General features: G+C 39.8%; 1 protein-coding gene across 1 annotated transcript in view; it reads right to left on the minus strand.

Annotated features, from left to right (window-relative positions):
• The window catches only part of LOC124550651 (zinc finger protein 628-like), a 110,524-nt gene that overhangs the window by 30,055 nt on the left and 67,399 nt on the right, over positions 1-13,070 (minus strand). Inside the window, exons 6-7 of the mRNA XM_047125375.1 lie at positions 12,219-12,351; positions 4,139-4,419 (exon numbers count right to left, since the gene is read on the minus strand). Coding sequence (XP_046981331.1) covers positions 4,139-4,419; positions 12,219-12,351 — 414 coding nt within the window. The remainder of the gene's footprint in view (positions 1-4,138; positions 4,420-12,218; positions 12,352-13,070) is intronic.

The raw sequence follows: 13,070 nt of genomic DNA on the forward strand, positions 1-13,070 counted from the left end.
CAATAAAAAAAGATTTTCTAAAGACATACAATTAAGGCATTATAATACAGTAGTAAAACCAAAAGTCCTCTATGGGTCAGAAATACTACTTCTATATGGATGCCTAAGGGCATTAGAAGATTTGGAATATGTAGAAAAAAGAATCCTGTGAAATACATTATGTCCAATCAAGCACAAAGATAGCTATTGGGTTTTGGGACAAAATAAGGAAATACTAGGTGTTCCAAAATGAGTATCAGGGTTTTAAGGCTGTGTTGCATTTATTACATTCAACTTACAATTATAAACAATACATCAAATGAAAGAGCAACTCAAATAGTTTTCCTTACAAGTGCTCAATGTGAGTACCATTCACCACACAACACACATCGAGTCGTAGGCGAGTTCATCCCAAAACTTGATCAGTGTGCCTGGAGTAAATATTACAAGGGTTTCAGTTGTATTTCTTAAGTCAGGTAGACCAGCTGGTAGCAAAGGCACGCACACATGAGCCTTTATGAACCCTACAAAGGGGAAAATTGTGTGGACTCAGATCGGGTGAACATGGAATCCATGCAAGATGAGCTCTGTCATCTAGCCCCTTGCGGTCAATTCAGTGGTCGAGTGCAATGCCGTTTAATCACTTGTGTACTGAGTTAAGGGAGTGAGGTGGCACACCATGTAACTGCCAAATACAAATAAAGTTCTGTGGTTCAGCTTTTTCCAATTGAGGAAAGTGCCCTAGTTCTAGTGCCACATTCAACTTAAGGGCTTCTTGCTGAAACTGTACCGTCTTGCGGGGTTTTGCTGGCCCCCAGATGCACACATTATGTTGTGCTCACATTTTCACTTACGCGAAATGTCGATTCATCACTGAAGACGGTATGATCCAGAAATCCTCATCATGCAGCAACATTTCGTTTGCATTGTTGGCACATACACCATATTCTGTAAACTTTACGGACTGTAACAACTGCAAACAATAAGGACATAGTTTTAAGTGTCTCCTTAAAAGTCTCCGCATAGATGTCATTGGAATTGCTAATTTGCAACCAGTCTTCCAAACTGATTTCTTGGGGCTATGTGTGAAAGGCTCTCTCATTCGTTCAACACATTCTTCAGTCGTTCCTGGTCATCCTACATTCCTCCCTCTGCAAAAATAGCCTGTGTCTTCAAACTGATGATACCACCTATGGATGTTAACAACAATGGGAGGATTGCAATGGAACTTAATACGAAACACACATTGCACTTTAACAACAGATTTAGTTTTTGCAAACTGTAAAACACAAAGCTTTCTGTTTACTAGTCACCATCTTTGCTATTTTCACTTTCTAATGGAAAACACAGGAATCAGTGTATGCACACAGATATAATTTTAAAAAATGTATGAGTTGCTCTTTCATTTGATGTATTATTTATAACTGTAACCTGAATGTAATGAATGACAAAAAGCGTGAAAACTCCAATATTCATTTTGAAACACCTGGTTTAGTCATTCTCCCTAAAGGACAAGACTTGTGACACTCTATGGTCATCTAGGCAGAAAGAAACTCCACACATTATTCAAAAACTGGAATACACAAACAAAATGGGTGGGAAGGCAAGACTAAAAAGAACTTAGAAAAAAATGCAGGATGAACAGGAGACAAATTCAGACAAGAAACCAAGAGCTTCAAGGTTTTCAGAAAGCTAAAACAAGCAGAAAAGCAACTGATGTCAAATGGTCAGATGAGGGGAAAAGTGGCCATTCTGAGAAAACAAAAGTTTTGGGGGAATATGAAGGAAAAGAGAAATAGTTATATTCAATACAAAAAAAGTAAAACAAGGGGAATGGAATGTCACTGGTTTAAAGCATGTAATTTCGAGGGAATTTGGTCAGGAAATGATACACTGAAAGTAATATATGAGTTTTGCTTTTTGAGCAGTAAAATAACTGGAGACAGCAAAATTAGAGAGACTGACATTAGCAAGAAAAGAATTTCTGAAAAATAGGAATTTGTTAACAGCAACTTTAAATTTAAGTGCAGGTAGTCTCGTCTGAAGGTGTAGCCTCATACAGGAGTAAAATGTGGATGATGAACAGTTTAAACAAGGATAAAAGAAAAGTTTTTGAAACGTTTTCCTACACAACAATGCTGAAGGTCGGGTAGATGAAATAACTACTGAGGAGGTGCTGGACCTAGTTGGGGAAAGTAAAATTTATGATTTCACTTGACTAAAAGATGGGATTGAGTTATACAGCATATCCTGAGGCATCAAGGAATCATCGATTCGGTAATGGCACTGTGAGGGGCAAAAACTGTAGACACTGCCTCTGCGAGTTGCATCAAACCAGTCTTCAGACTGACATAAACAGCAGCAGCCACTGAGATGTAGCACTTCATATCATTATGTTAAGTAAGAGACTGCAGTGGGGAGTCAGCTTCAGACAATGAGTCACATTATCGCATGACACATGCAGTCTGATCCAGTAGCTAGTTGCAAATAGTTATTACTGTGGCCGAAAGATGTCATCTTCTTACAGACTAACAAATTGTCAAGTAGTCAAAACGTACTTCAGAAACAAAACTGTAGTTATTGTTATTATTATGACCATCACCAATTATTGCTAATTTGTTTATTAACAAGAATGATGGTGTGAATGGAAAGTAAGGTATTAAATGAGTACTGTTATGTTTATTAACTGACCACATGTTAAGTATGAGTACTGTGACAGTACAGAGAAAGTGAATTCACATTGTACAATTAGACAGTTTATGAGACTGGGAAAACAAGAAACATATTATCATAATTCTGTTATTTAAAGAGGGAGTTATTTTGATACTGTGTAGTGTCAAAATTTGTTCACTTAGTAAACTGTTCATGAAAGTTATTAAGCTGTGATTGGTCAAATGTAAAAGATGCAGGCTTGCATGGGTTAATACTAATATGAGATTGCCTACAGTATGTTTCAGCAATCAGAGGACAGTACATTTGCATATATTTTGTGGGCTAAAGAATTGGTTTGTGAAATCTACATAAGCAGTTTGGAGATCAGCCATCATCACATTCAGATGCATATATATATAAGGAGCTCTGAACAGATATGATAATTTTGCAGAATAATGATTAAAACTTGATTGTGGAGTGCCGCAAAGTGGATACAAACGAGTGAGAAAATGAACACGTAAAATTCCAATTTTAATGTGTACTTTGTGAATAACCAAAATCCATGAGGCATGTCATACGAGCTGTGACTGCGAACTGAACAATCTTAGTGCTCACATTGTGTAATATCTGATTGAGCATTCTGTCACAGATAATCTATTTGGCAATGCTTTTGGTAATGGGTTCAGTTAATTACCATAAGCTGGCTATTAGGAGTGACTTGATTATTGTGTACTGAAACTAGAACTCAAGATTATCACGGGCTTGCCAATACATCTAAGTTTTCATTCACAAACTACCTTTCAATTAACCACACAGTCAATCTGATACTGGAAAATATTTTTTGCACCCACTGGATTTGTGTAATGTACTGGTTCCGCTACAGTTTTTCCAGTACAAGACCATTATTTGTTTTTAACAGGGAAGTTGTGCAGACTGCACCCGTGACATTGCACCACGAAGAGTGTTCTGTGGGAAAATGAGAGAAGAAAAATTCAGAAGCAACAGGAATAAGGAGAAGAGCTACAATAATGTCCTGGAATGACAGAAAATCCAATGAATAAATATTGGAAGAGAAAAGGATATCAATTAACACGATACAAAGAAGGAAAACCAATTAATTCGTCACCTATTTCAACATTACAAAAAAATTAAAGAGATAGGATCAAAGCATCTGTATTACAAAGTGCTATCAATGGATTTACCGGCAGCAAATCCAGTCACAACCAAACGGCAAAGATGGTGAGAGACAGTGACGACCGCATCGACAAGGCATTGCCTGTGTCTCTGAGGTGATGATTCTGAAAAATTTATATGTGGCATTCTCTGAAACTTTAAAGTAGTTAGCTGCATAGTGCTAAAATGAGACTGTACTGAGAACTATAATGTATCTTACCAAAACACGCTCACCGGCTCTTTCTAGAGCCCCGCCACTTTATTGAATAAATAGCAAGGTCTGATAAAACGTATCCAGATATGACAGAGAGAACGACCACTCGGCCATCCTTACTTGTGCGCAGGCTTGCCGGCATACATGCTGGCATGGTGGTCGCGCTCAACCTCATCGCGGAACCCACGGCCGCAGACATCACAGTGGAACTGCTCGTGCTCCTGTGCGTGGCGGGCCCGCGACTCACGGTCTGGGAACGTCTTCTCACACACTGGGCAGTCGTATGTCCGGGCACCGGAGCCGTTGCCCAATCCACCCGGACGGGTATGGGGCGGGAGCGGCATGCCCGAGGCCGGAGAGAGAACCCGAGGAGACGGTGCATTTGGTATCTTGGGAGCTCCCTGAAACATTAATAAAACTACTTACTTTATCACAGTAGCAGCAGAGAGCTGTAACAGAAATGTAGACGACTATCACATAGTCACTGGAGAGACAGAGTGAATGTTCATTGATTTGTCCACAGTTTTCTGTAGATCTAATCGAGAATGAGAAACCGACACAGAACAATTTTAGGCATAGATTTGAAAAAAAGGACAAGGCTATTGTAGAAAGTTAATCTGCATACAGCATTATCAGTGAACTAACACTATACTGCATAATGCTATTCGCCATTACAAGAATTAAAATTTACTTGAGTAAATTAGAAAGAAAGCCGGTACTTTGAAACAGCTGCTGTGTTCTCAGTTATACTATACAGCAGCTGTTTACAGTCTGTCTGTAAACTGACTGAAGTGTGAGCAGGCAAGCCCCCCCTTTTTCTATCCAACTATGCCATAAGGAGCACTGACAGGATGTTCCCCAATGTCGTACCAGCCCTTCTGCAGGGTCTCTTTTAAACTTGTGGTGATGCAGTTCTCAGATATACCTGGGAAGGTTTGCTTTCCACTGAATGAATTAACAACATACGGACCACAGAAATTATTAGGTTGGTGCACAAGTTTGGATCATTTTTGTTTTGCGTGTTGGTATTCTAGTTGCTGTGGGTTTATTTATCAACTGTCACTTTTTATTTGTAGTTCACTGTTGCTACTTGAGTTTATGTACTGTCATTTTATCATTTGGAGATAGTGAGTGGAGCTGCGCACACTATAAAATGGAGTGCCAAGTAGAGAAATCAGAACATTTCTGATATGTTCTTCTGTCCGAGTTCAATGCAGGAGTGACAGCAGCAGTGGCAGCCAGAAAATTTTTTTCAGTACATCAGAATAACACCACTGGACAGAGCATAGCAAGAAAATGGTTTTCTCATTTTGAGGAGGATCGTTTGGACATTAGTGATTCTCCATGTTCAGGAAGACGTTCGGGGTTTGATGCAGATTGTTTAAACACATTAATCCACAATGATCCACGTCAGTGTACTCAAGAATTGGCGAATATGATGAACTGTGGTCATTCCACCATCATGCAACATTTGCACGCGGAAGGAAAAGTTAAAAAAAAAAAAAAAAAAAAAAAATCAAGTGTATAGATACTGCCTGCAAGTCAAAATCGCAAAAATCAGCAGGCGGCCAAACATGCATCTCTGCTTGCTCATCCTTAATTGGTTACTGAGCAACACTGACCATTCCTATCCTGCATCATTACCAGTGGCCAGAAATAGTGTCTTTATGCTTACATAAGGAAAAGAAAAGAATGGTTGGGCCCATACAAAGCAGCACAAAGATAATGTTCTGCATCTGATGGAACATTAACAGTGCGATGCACTACGAGTTGCTTCCCCAAGATGTCACCATCACTGCTGACATTTATTGTCAACAACTGAGACATCTTGGAGATGCAGTCCAAGAACAACAACCAGAAAGGCTACTAAAATAATGCTACCACTCCACAATAATGTCCTCCTGCATTCTGCTAGACTGATATCTACATCTACATCTGCATGGACACTCTGCAAATCACATTTAAGTGCCTGGCAGAAGGTTCATTGAACCATCTTCACAATTCCTGTAAGACTTTACAGGAGTCAGGATGGGAAGTCATTCCATACCCACCTTATTCACCTGAAATTGTGCCTGCCCTCATATTTTTACCTTTCTGCTCTTTGTCTAACAACATTCAAGAAACTTCCTTTCCAGATGAAAATGCACTCCAAACATAACTCAATGAGTTCTTTGCCTCAAAACAAAGTGATTTCTATGGTCGTGAAATTGAAAAGTTACCCCAACTTTGGCAGACTGTTATAAATAATGAAGGAGAACACATTATTTATGACTATGTATCCGTTGTATTTATTGAACTTACAGAAAAACACTACGAACTTATGCACCAATCTAATAGTAAGCAGTATACTGACACAAGACATGCACACTGAAAGAATCACACATGCTGCATTGCACTGCTAGAGGAGAAACTGATTGTCAGTTATCCTTTCTGGCAGGTAGGGCATTCTTCTGGGAGAAGCCACTTCCCTCATCACATGTGCTGCTTGCTCTTCAGTTTCTGACCCAATTATCTGCTATTTACTCAATTCTCAATTTACTCAATACTCAATAGTATTTTTCAAAGACAATATTTACATGCTTCTGTGAATAATAAGTCTTCTTTACAGTACATTACTGTATGTCAAGTGTGTCTACAACCAACACAGCCACTTACCATATAGAGAACATGTCCTTTTCAATTCCCAAATCTAGATATTCAGGTAATTTGTAGAAACAGTAGCCAACTTAATTATCGATTTTACTGGAGAGAAACAATTACAATGGTTGTGGCAAGTAAAAAAGATGTGAGAAGGAAGTCTTCCAAAATATATTACACACTGGATACCAAATAGATACAAAGTTGACACCCAAAAGCCCGATTCACGGGTTCATTAAACAGGTAGAAGAATATTTCTGAGGAGTTACTGAGGATCAAAGAACAGTAAGGTAAAGGCCTGTCAACACTATGTAACCATAGGTGTGGTAAAATGATTAAATATCGTCAAACCATCAAAAAAATAGATCTCTCACTGACCATCTGAAGGCTGTTCTTTACAGAACACGAGTGCAGCCGCAGATGTCAGGACCCCCCCGCCCTCCCTCTCCCTCTCCCCCCTCTCCCTCTCCCCCCTCTCCCTCTCATGCCCCCCACCTCCTCCCCCCCCTGCCCCTCCCCGCGTACAGAACATCAATGTTGCACTCGCCTACTGCAACCCAGTAAGTCTGCAGTTGCGGAACATTGTATTTCTAACGGACATTCAATGGAGTACGACAAAACTTCGATTTTGGCCACTGCAACAACTTGTTGGAACTCCATTATCAAAGAATCAGTTGAAATACGCACTGCGGGAAATCTAATGAACTGTGTCAGTGGTTACCAATTGAATAACGCATGGAATCACGTCATCTCCGAAATTTGCTCGAGACAAAGACACCAGAAGACTTCGATAGCTGCGCCCAGTGACAATAACGACAGCAGCTGAGTACTGCAGTTCCACAAGCAAGGGCGCTGCTGCTGGGCGGTGTGGCCCTTCTGTCTCCACAATTGCAACGCATGCGCAGCAGTACTATCAGCGCACTATATAAGCTGGAGCGGAGAACATCTTTGTCAGTCCTCATTCGGCTTACCTGAAGATGGCTGGCAACTGTCCAGCCAAAATATCGTGCAATGAAGTTTATGACGACCGGCTGCAAGCCCGAAATCTTTTTGAACAGATTCCAAACCAACAATCTTCTTCCTAGTCGCCATGACCAACTACATCCTCACCCACAATTACTTCTCCTTTGAAGGCATTACCTGCAAACAAATCTGGGGTACAGCTATGGCCACCCACATGGCACCATCCTATGCCAACCTACCCCTAGGCCATCTACAGGAAACCTTAATAAAAACCCAGAATCCTAAACCCCTCACCTGGTTGAGATTAACTGATGACACCTTTGCAATTTGGGTGGAGGGTAAGGGCACCCTATCCACATTCCTCCATAACCTCAACAACTCCCCCCCCCCCCCCCCCCCCCCCCCCCCCGTTTGCTTCACCTGGTCCTACTCGAAGCCACCAAGCCACCTTCTAGATGTTGACCTCCACCTCGAAGATGGCTACATCAGTACCTTCATCCAGATCAAACCAACTAACCACCAGCAACACCTCCACTTTGACAGCTGCCTCTACCTTTCATATACCAAGAAGTTCCATACCAAGTAGTCCCTTCCATACAGCCTAGACACCCATGGTTGTCACATCTGCAGTGATGAGTAGTCCCTCTTGAAATATTTGGGTGTGTCGGTAAACTTGCAGTTCATTGCGGCTCATTTCAGTTCCCGCAACTAAAGCTGTCACAGCCAAATATTTATTTCATCCTTCATTCTCTGATCAAACAGAAACATTAAATAACATTAGTTATTGCAGAATGTACTTGTATTACATTCATAAGAAATGTCCGAGAATGTATTAACAATGTTAAGATGAAAAAAAAAAAATAGCACGTAGCAGCATGCAAGTTTACATCCTATGACTCCATAAACAACGGCACTATCCATTACATGAAGACTTTGGTCTCGTGTCTTGGTTGTCATAGTATGTCTGGAAGGCTTATATCTTTTTCCCATTATTAACTGACATTTAATGATAAGATAATGTTTTTTGTGGTACACTTTCAATGTGCTGTTACCTTGAAGTAGCATACTGCAAGTGACAATAAAAAAGATCTAAACATGCCAAAATGAATAAGGCACCTCCTGTATTGATTATAAATACTGTGTGATGTCAAAACTGATGTCATGGTCCAGGAAGTTTATGAGTTGAGTGTTACCCAAGAGTGGTGGGCTCACAGAAGCACTGCTGCATCATAAGAATGTTCAGAGTTTGTACATCATGAAGAAACACACTGCACATATCGACATTTCGATTTTATCCTCCTGAAGTGTTGGAGAACAAAACAGCTGGATAGCCATCTGCAATTATCTGGAGTTCTTCAAATATATGTAATACTACTTCAATTTATCAGTGCTTATAACCACACCTTCATACAACATGTAATTTCTATAGATTTCCCGATATCAGGACTGCATAGTGTGAACTCTATAGAGCTAGTCTTATCCTGTTGAAAATGATCTTAGCTGCTGTATTTGGACAGTGCCTTACATCTTCAGGTCAAATTCCAGTAAATGGCATTATCCTGCTTAGATCCGCTCTTTCATTTCATATTTTAGATTTCTAGCTGCTTCTTACCTTTTTCGTGTTCTGAGAGCTAGCCTTTCTCTGCTTCTCGATTTTCTATGGCGAGATTTTGAGAGGCACAGCAGTGTTTGCACACATGTTTTCTAGGTACAAGAAAACTTACATTAAACTCTGTATTGAATATATCTCTGTAGAGCCCATATCTTTCCACAGTAACGAGTTCCTCTTTACAAAGTTTCTTATGTAGTTCATCAATTGTGTGTATATTCAGGCCTCCTAGTAAGAACTGTCTCACAGTGCACCGTTGACAATAATGTAATGGAATAATAGGAAACAATTCTATACGGTTCCTTATTCTCTCCCCTGCCTTGCCAGATCTCCTTATACTGGACGCAGAGAAATCCTCCTGTCAGCAGTCAATATTATGTTGCTGCTGTCTCTTTTCTCAGTAAGTATCACACAAATGTTTCTGGTACATTAACAGTGCTAAGGGACACCCCTAGACACACCTGACCTTCACAATCACTTCTGTGTCACATTTATGTGAGACTGTGCACCTACAGAATATGATCTGGCCTAAGGTACCACCTTAATAAGTAGAACTAAATACTATTGCTGCTTCTCTATATCTTTCATCAACCAGAATCCATGGAACATCTTCCTCGCTTCAATCTCACTACACTTTCTCAGGCATTTGGACCAAGTGGTGTACTTCAATGCACTTCTTTCTTAGCAGTTGATGTGTATGCCTTTTCAAACTGCCTATTCATTTTTCTTATATTCCTTCTCCACTTGTCTGTGTTCTTATTACATTATCTAAGAGATACTGCACATTAACATTAACCTCTTTTATAATGATTCCTTCAAGAAACTGAGACATGACAATGAAAGCAATATTGTCGCATTGACAAAGGACTATCATCACTTTTTGTCTAGTGTTTCTTGACTTACTGTTGCTATCAGGGGATAAGCAATAGCTTGAAACCTCCTACATAAACTGTTAAGAGAGCTGATGGGCACATGAATGATTCAACATTGAGATGTGATGCAATATTTCCACTTGACATTGCACATCTTCTTATTAACTGCTAGATAACACATACTTCTTTTTCAATGCACAGGTAAATAGTGCACAGTGCAGCAAAATAATAATATGGAAAATGAGTGGATAGTTGTCTCTGCTGGGTTAAAATGTATCTGAGTCAAAAGAACCTGAGTGCTGATACATTTTGCAGATACCAAAACCAAGACACACTTCAAAATACAAAAATATATCAGCCAGTACATCTATCTGTCTCAAAAACAAACTCAAAACTTTGAGATATGCAGCTCCTTAATTTCATCAGGAGAACATATAAAGATATGTCATTTTGACACAACATGCATCTGATTACGGTGAGAACATATGTTATAAAAGCTGAAAATTGAGCTTCTGAAGATATGGTCCTCCTACTAATACATGAGAATATCAAAAATTTACAAACTATAAAAGGCAGGGGCACAATTCTAATGCATCTGGGCAGAGAAAGAGTCACATTTCAAGGTCTAAATCATTTGCACTCAATGTGAGCATCATATGTTACAAACTGGTACCATAGCTCATTTTTTTGCCATACAAACAAATTAGCTGGTCTCCAGTTATTGAAATCAGTGCTCTGACAGTGGCAGACCTTTAAGGATAGCACACAAAGATGGGCAAAAACATTGTCTCCTATGTACTCCCACAGATCAAACCTAAAGCAGCCAACATCCAGTGGCCCAGAAGGCCACTAATGTCGAAAGTAATCTTCTGTTCCTCCTCTTCCAATTCCATGTCCTGGAATGACGTTATTGAGGAAACGTAGGATGTGACTGGAGAAGTGAGGTGGAGGTGCCACCTTGCATGAAGAGAAATTTATACCAATCACTTTGAAGTTGCAGACAGCCAGATTCCTAGCTTATCGTGATACAACATTCCTGTGACAAGTGTTCTTAAGAAAAAAAAAAAAAAAAGACAGATCCATAACCTCTGTTTACAGAAATTTCACACAAGGCATTAATCTTCAGTGAGTCTCTTCCGTGTAGAGTGACTACTACAGTACTTCCCCAAAATCTACCATCACGGCAGTTAACTAAACCAGAAAGATGAGAAGTGCATTTCTCTGAAAAAATTAATTATTCAGAAAACTGTAATCTATAACTGCAGTAAAAATTTGTACCATTTGGTGCGGTCCCGAGAATGCAATGCTTGTAATAATTGCTGCTTGTGCGACTTCTGATGGAGAGAGTTTTTCGTAACTCACCATACTGTCAATCGAAAGATATTAAGCTCATTGCTTGCTTGTGTTGTGGATTTCCTAGGGCTCCTTCTGTAAGTCTCACAGATACACTCGACATTTTCATCCAAAGTGTGTAGAGAGCCATCCTTCTCCACCTGCAGATGCAACTGTCTACATATTTTGGATGGACTCAAAAACTAACTTACTATGAGGTGACTCTTTCTGGAATTGTTGTCCAAACTCACATTGCACATTAATAATGAAGTCTTATTTTGCTAATTGTAACAGATAAAATGATCATCCCTGTGGTATACCACTTTCCTAAAAATGAGCTACAGCACCACTGCAGGTCTGAATTAAATTCCTACGTGCACTGTTCAAAACTTTTAGCTCTCTTCTGTCCAGGAGTGCTGGGGTTGGGTTCTATATTGTGCAATTTCCTTCCTTTCTGAATGACCCTGTACTGTTTCTAGAGTGGATTGTGCTGCTACAGCCTACATATTTGTTAACCTTAAAACATCTCTCATACACAGAGTTTAACAGGTAAATATTCTAGGTGGGTGGTATTGCAAACAAACGTTCATATTTTAAAATCAATTTTATTTCATTTTAGCCATTCCAGGTGGAGCACCTACCTCATTAATAGCCTGAGTTTAAAAATAACATGTGCCAAGTTTAAAAATAATATGTGCCAAGTTTAAAAATTAACAAAAAATAAACTTAGATAAAAGAGAGACATAAAGAAATAACAATTCTGTTTTATCAAGGCACTCCTACTTACCCTGAAGATTAGCGTGTCTCCGTAAACGAACGTCGCATTCGTCGGACCTTCCTGAGGGCCCCCCGGCATCTCGCTGTTTACTGGCAGCGGTGCATCTCTCGTCACTAGTGATACTTCGGGATGAATCCCTGAACTGTAATGCAATGCAAACACATTACACAAAGACAGACAGAACAGTTACTTGATACGATACAACTGAGAAAGATTATGTAGCAAGTCTCCACAATGTCCGACTACTTCCAAAACATCAGTAACAAATACCATATCACACTTAGCCTACTGTGCATACAGGGAGTCCTCCAATCTGAATGGCAGTAGGTCAGGGTTTTGAAGTCAATTTGTTATCGCTACACAGTAATGCTGAAGTCAGATATTTCATTAAGCCAGATTTATTGCAGACAGGGGTTCTAGAGATAGTGACGGAGTTCCACACATAGAAATTCTTCTAAGGACTGGAAAGAGTTGTCCCCCAGATACGATTTCAGTTTTTGCTTGAAGTTAATTTCACTGCCTATTAAATTCTTTGCATCACTGGGTAAATGGACAAACTACTTTTTTATGGGTCGGTGCAACATCATTCATTTCTGTGCCACACTACATCTGAGTGAAGAATGTTGCTGTTGTTATCATCATCATCATCATCATCAAGCCAAAGACTGGTTTGACGCAGCTCTCCAAACTAATCCACACAGAGCAAGCTCCTTCACATCTGCTTAACTACTTCAACCCACACCCCTCTGTACCAGTCAGTGGTACTCATGCCTTTGTTGTCTTATGCAGTTTTTATCCTCCACACTACCCCCTTCCCCACTGTCAAATTGACTATTCCTTGGGGCCTCAGGATGTGTCCTA

The sequence above is a fragment of the Schistocerca americana genome, chromosome 9 (genome assembly GCF_021461395.2).
Source record: "Schistocerca americana isolate TAMUIC-IGC-003095 chromosome 9, iqSchAmer2.1, whole genome shotgun sequence".
In the NCBI taxonomy this organism is placed as follows: domain Eukaryota; kingdom Metazoa; phylum Arthropoda; class Insecta; order Orthoptera; family Acrididae; genus Schistocerca; species Schistocerca americana.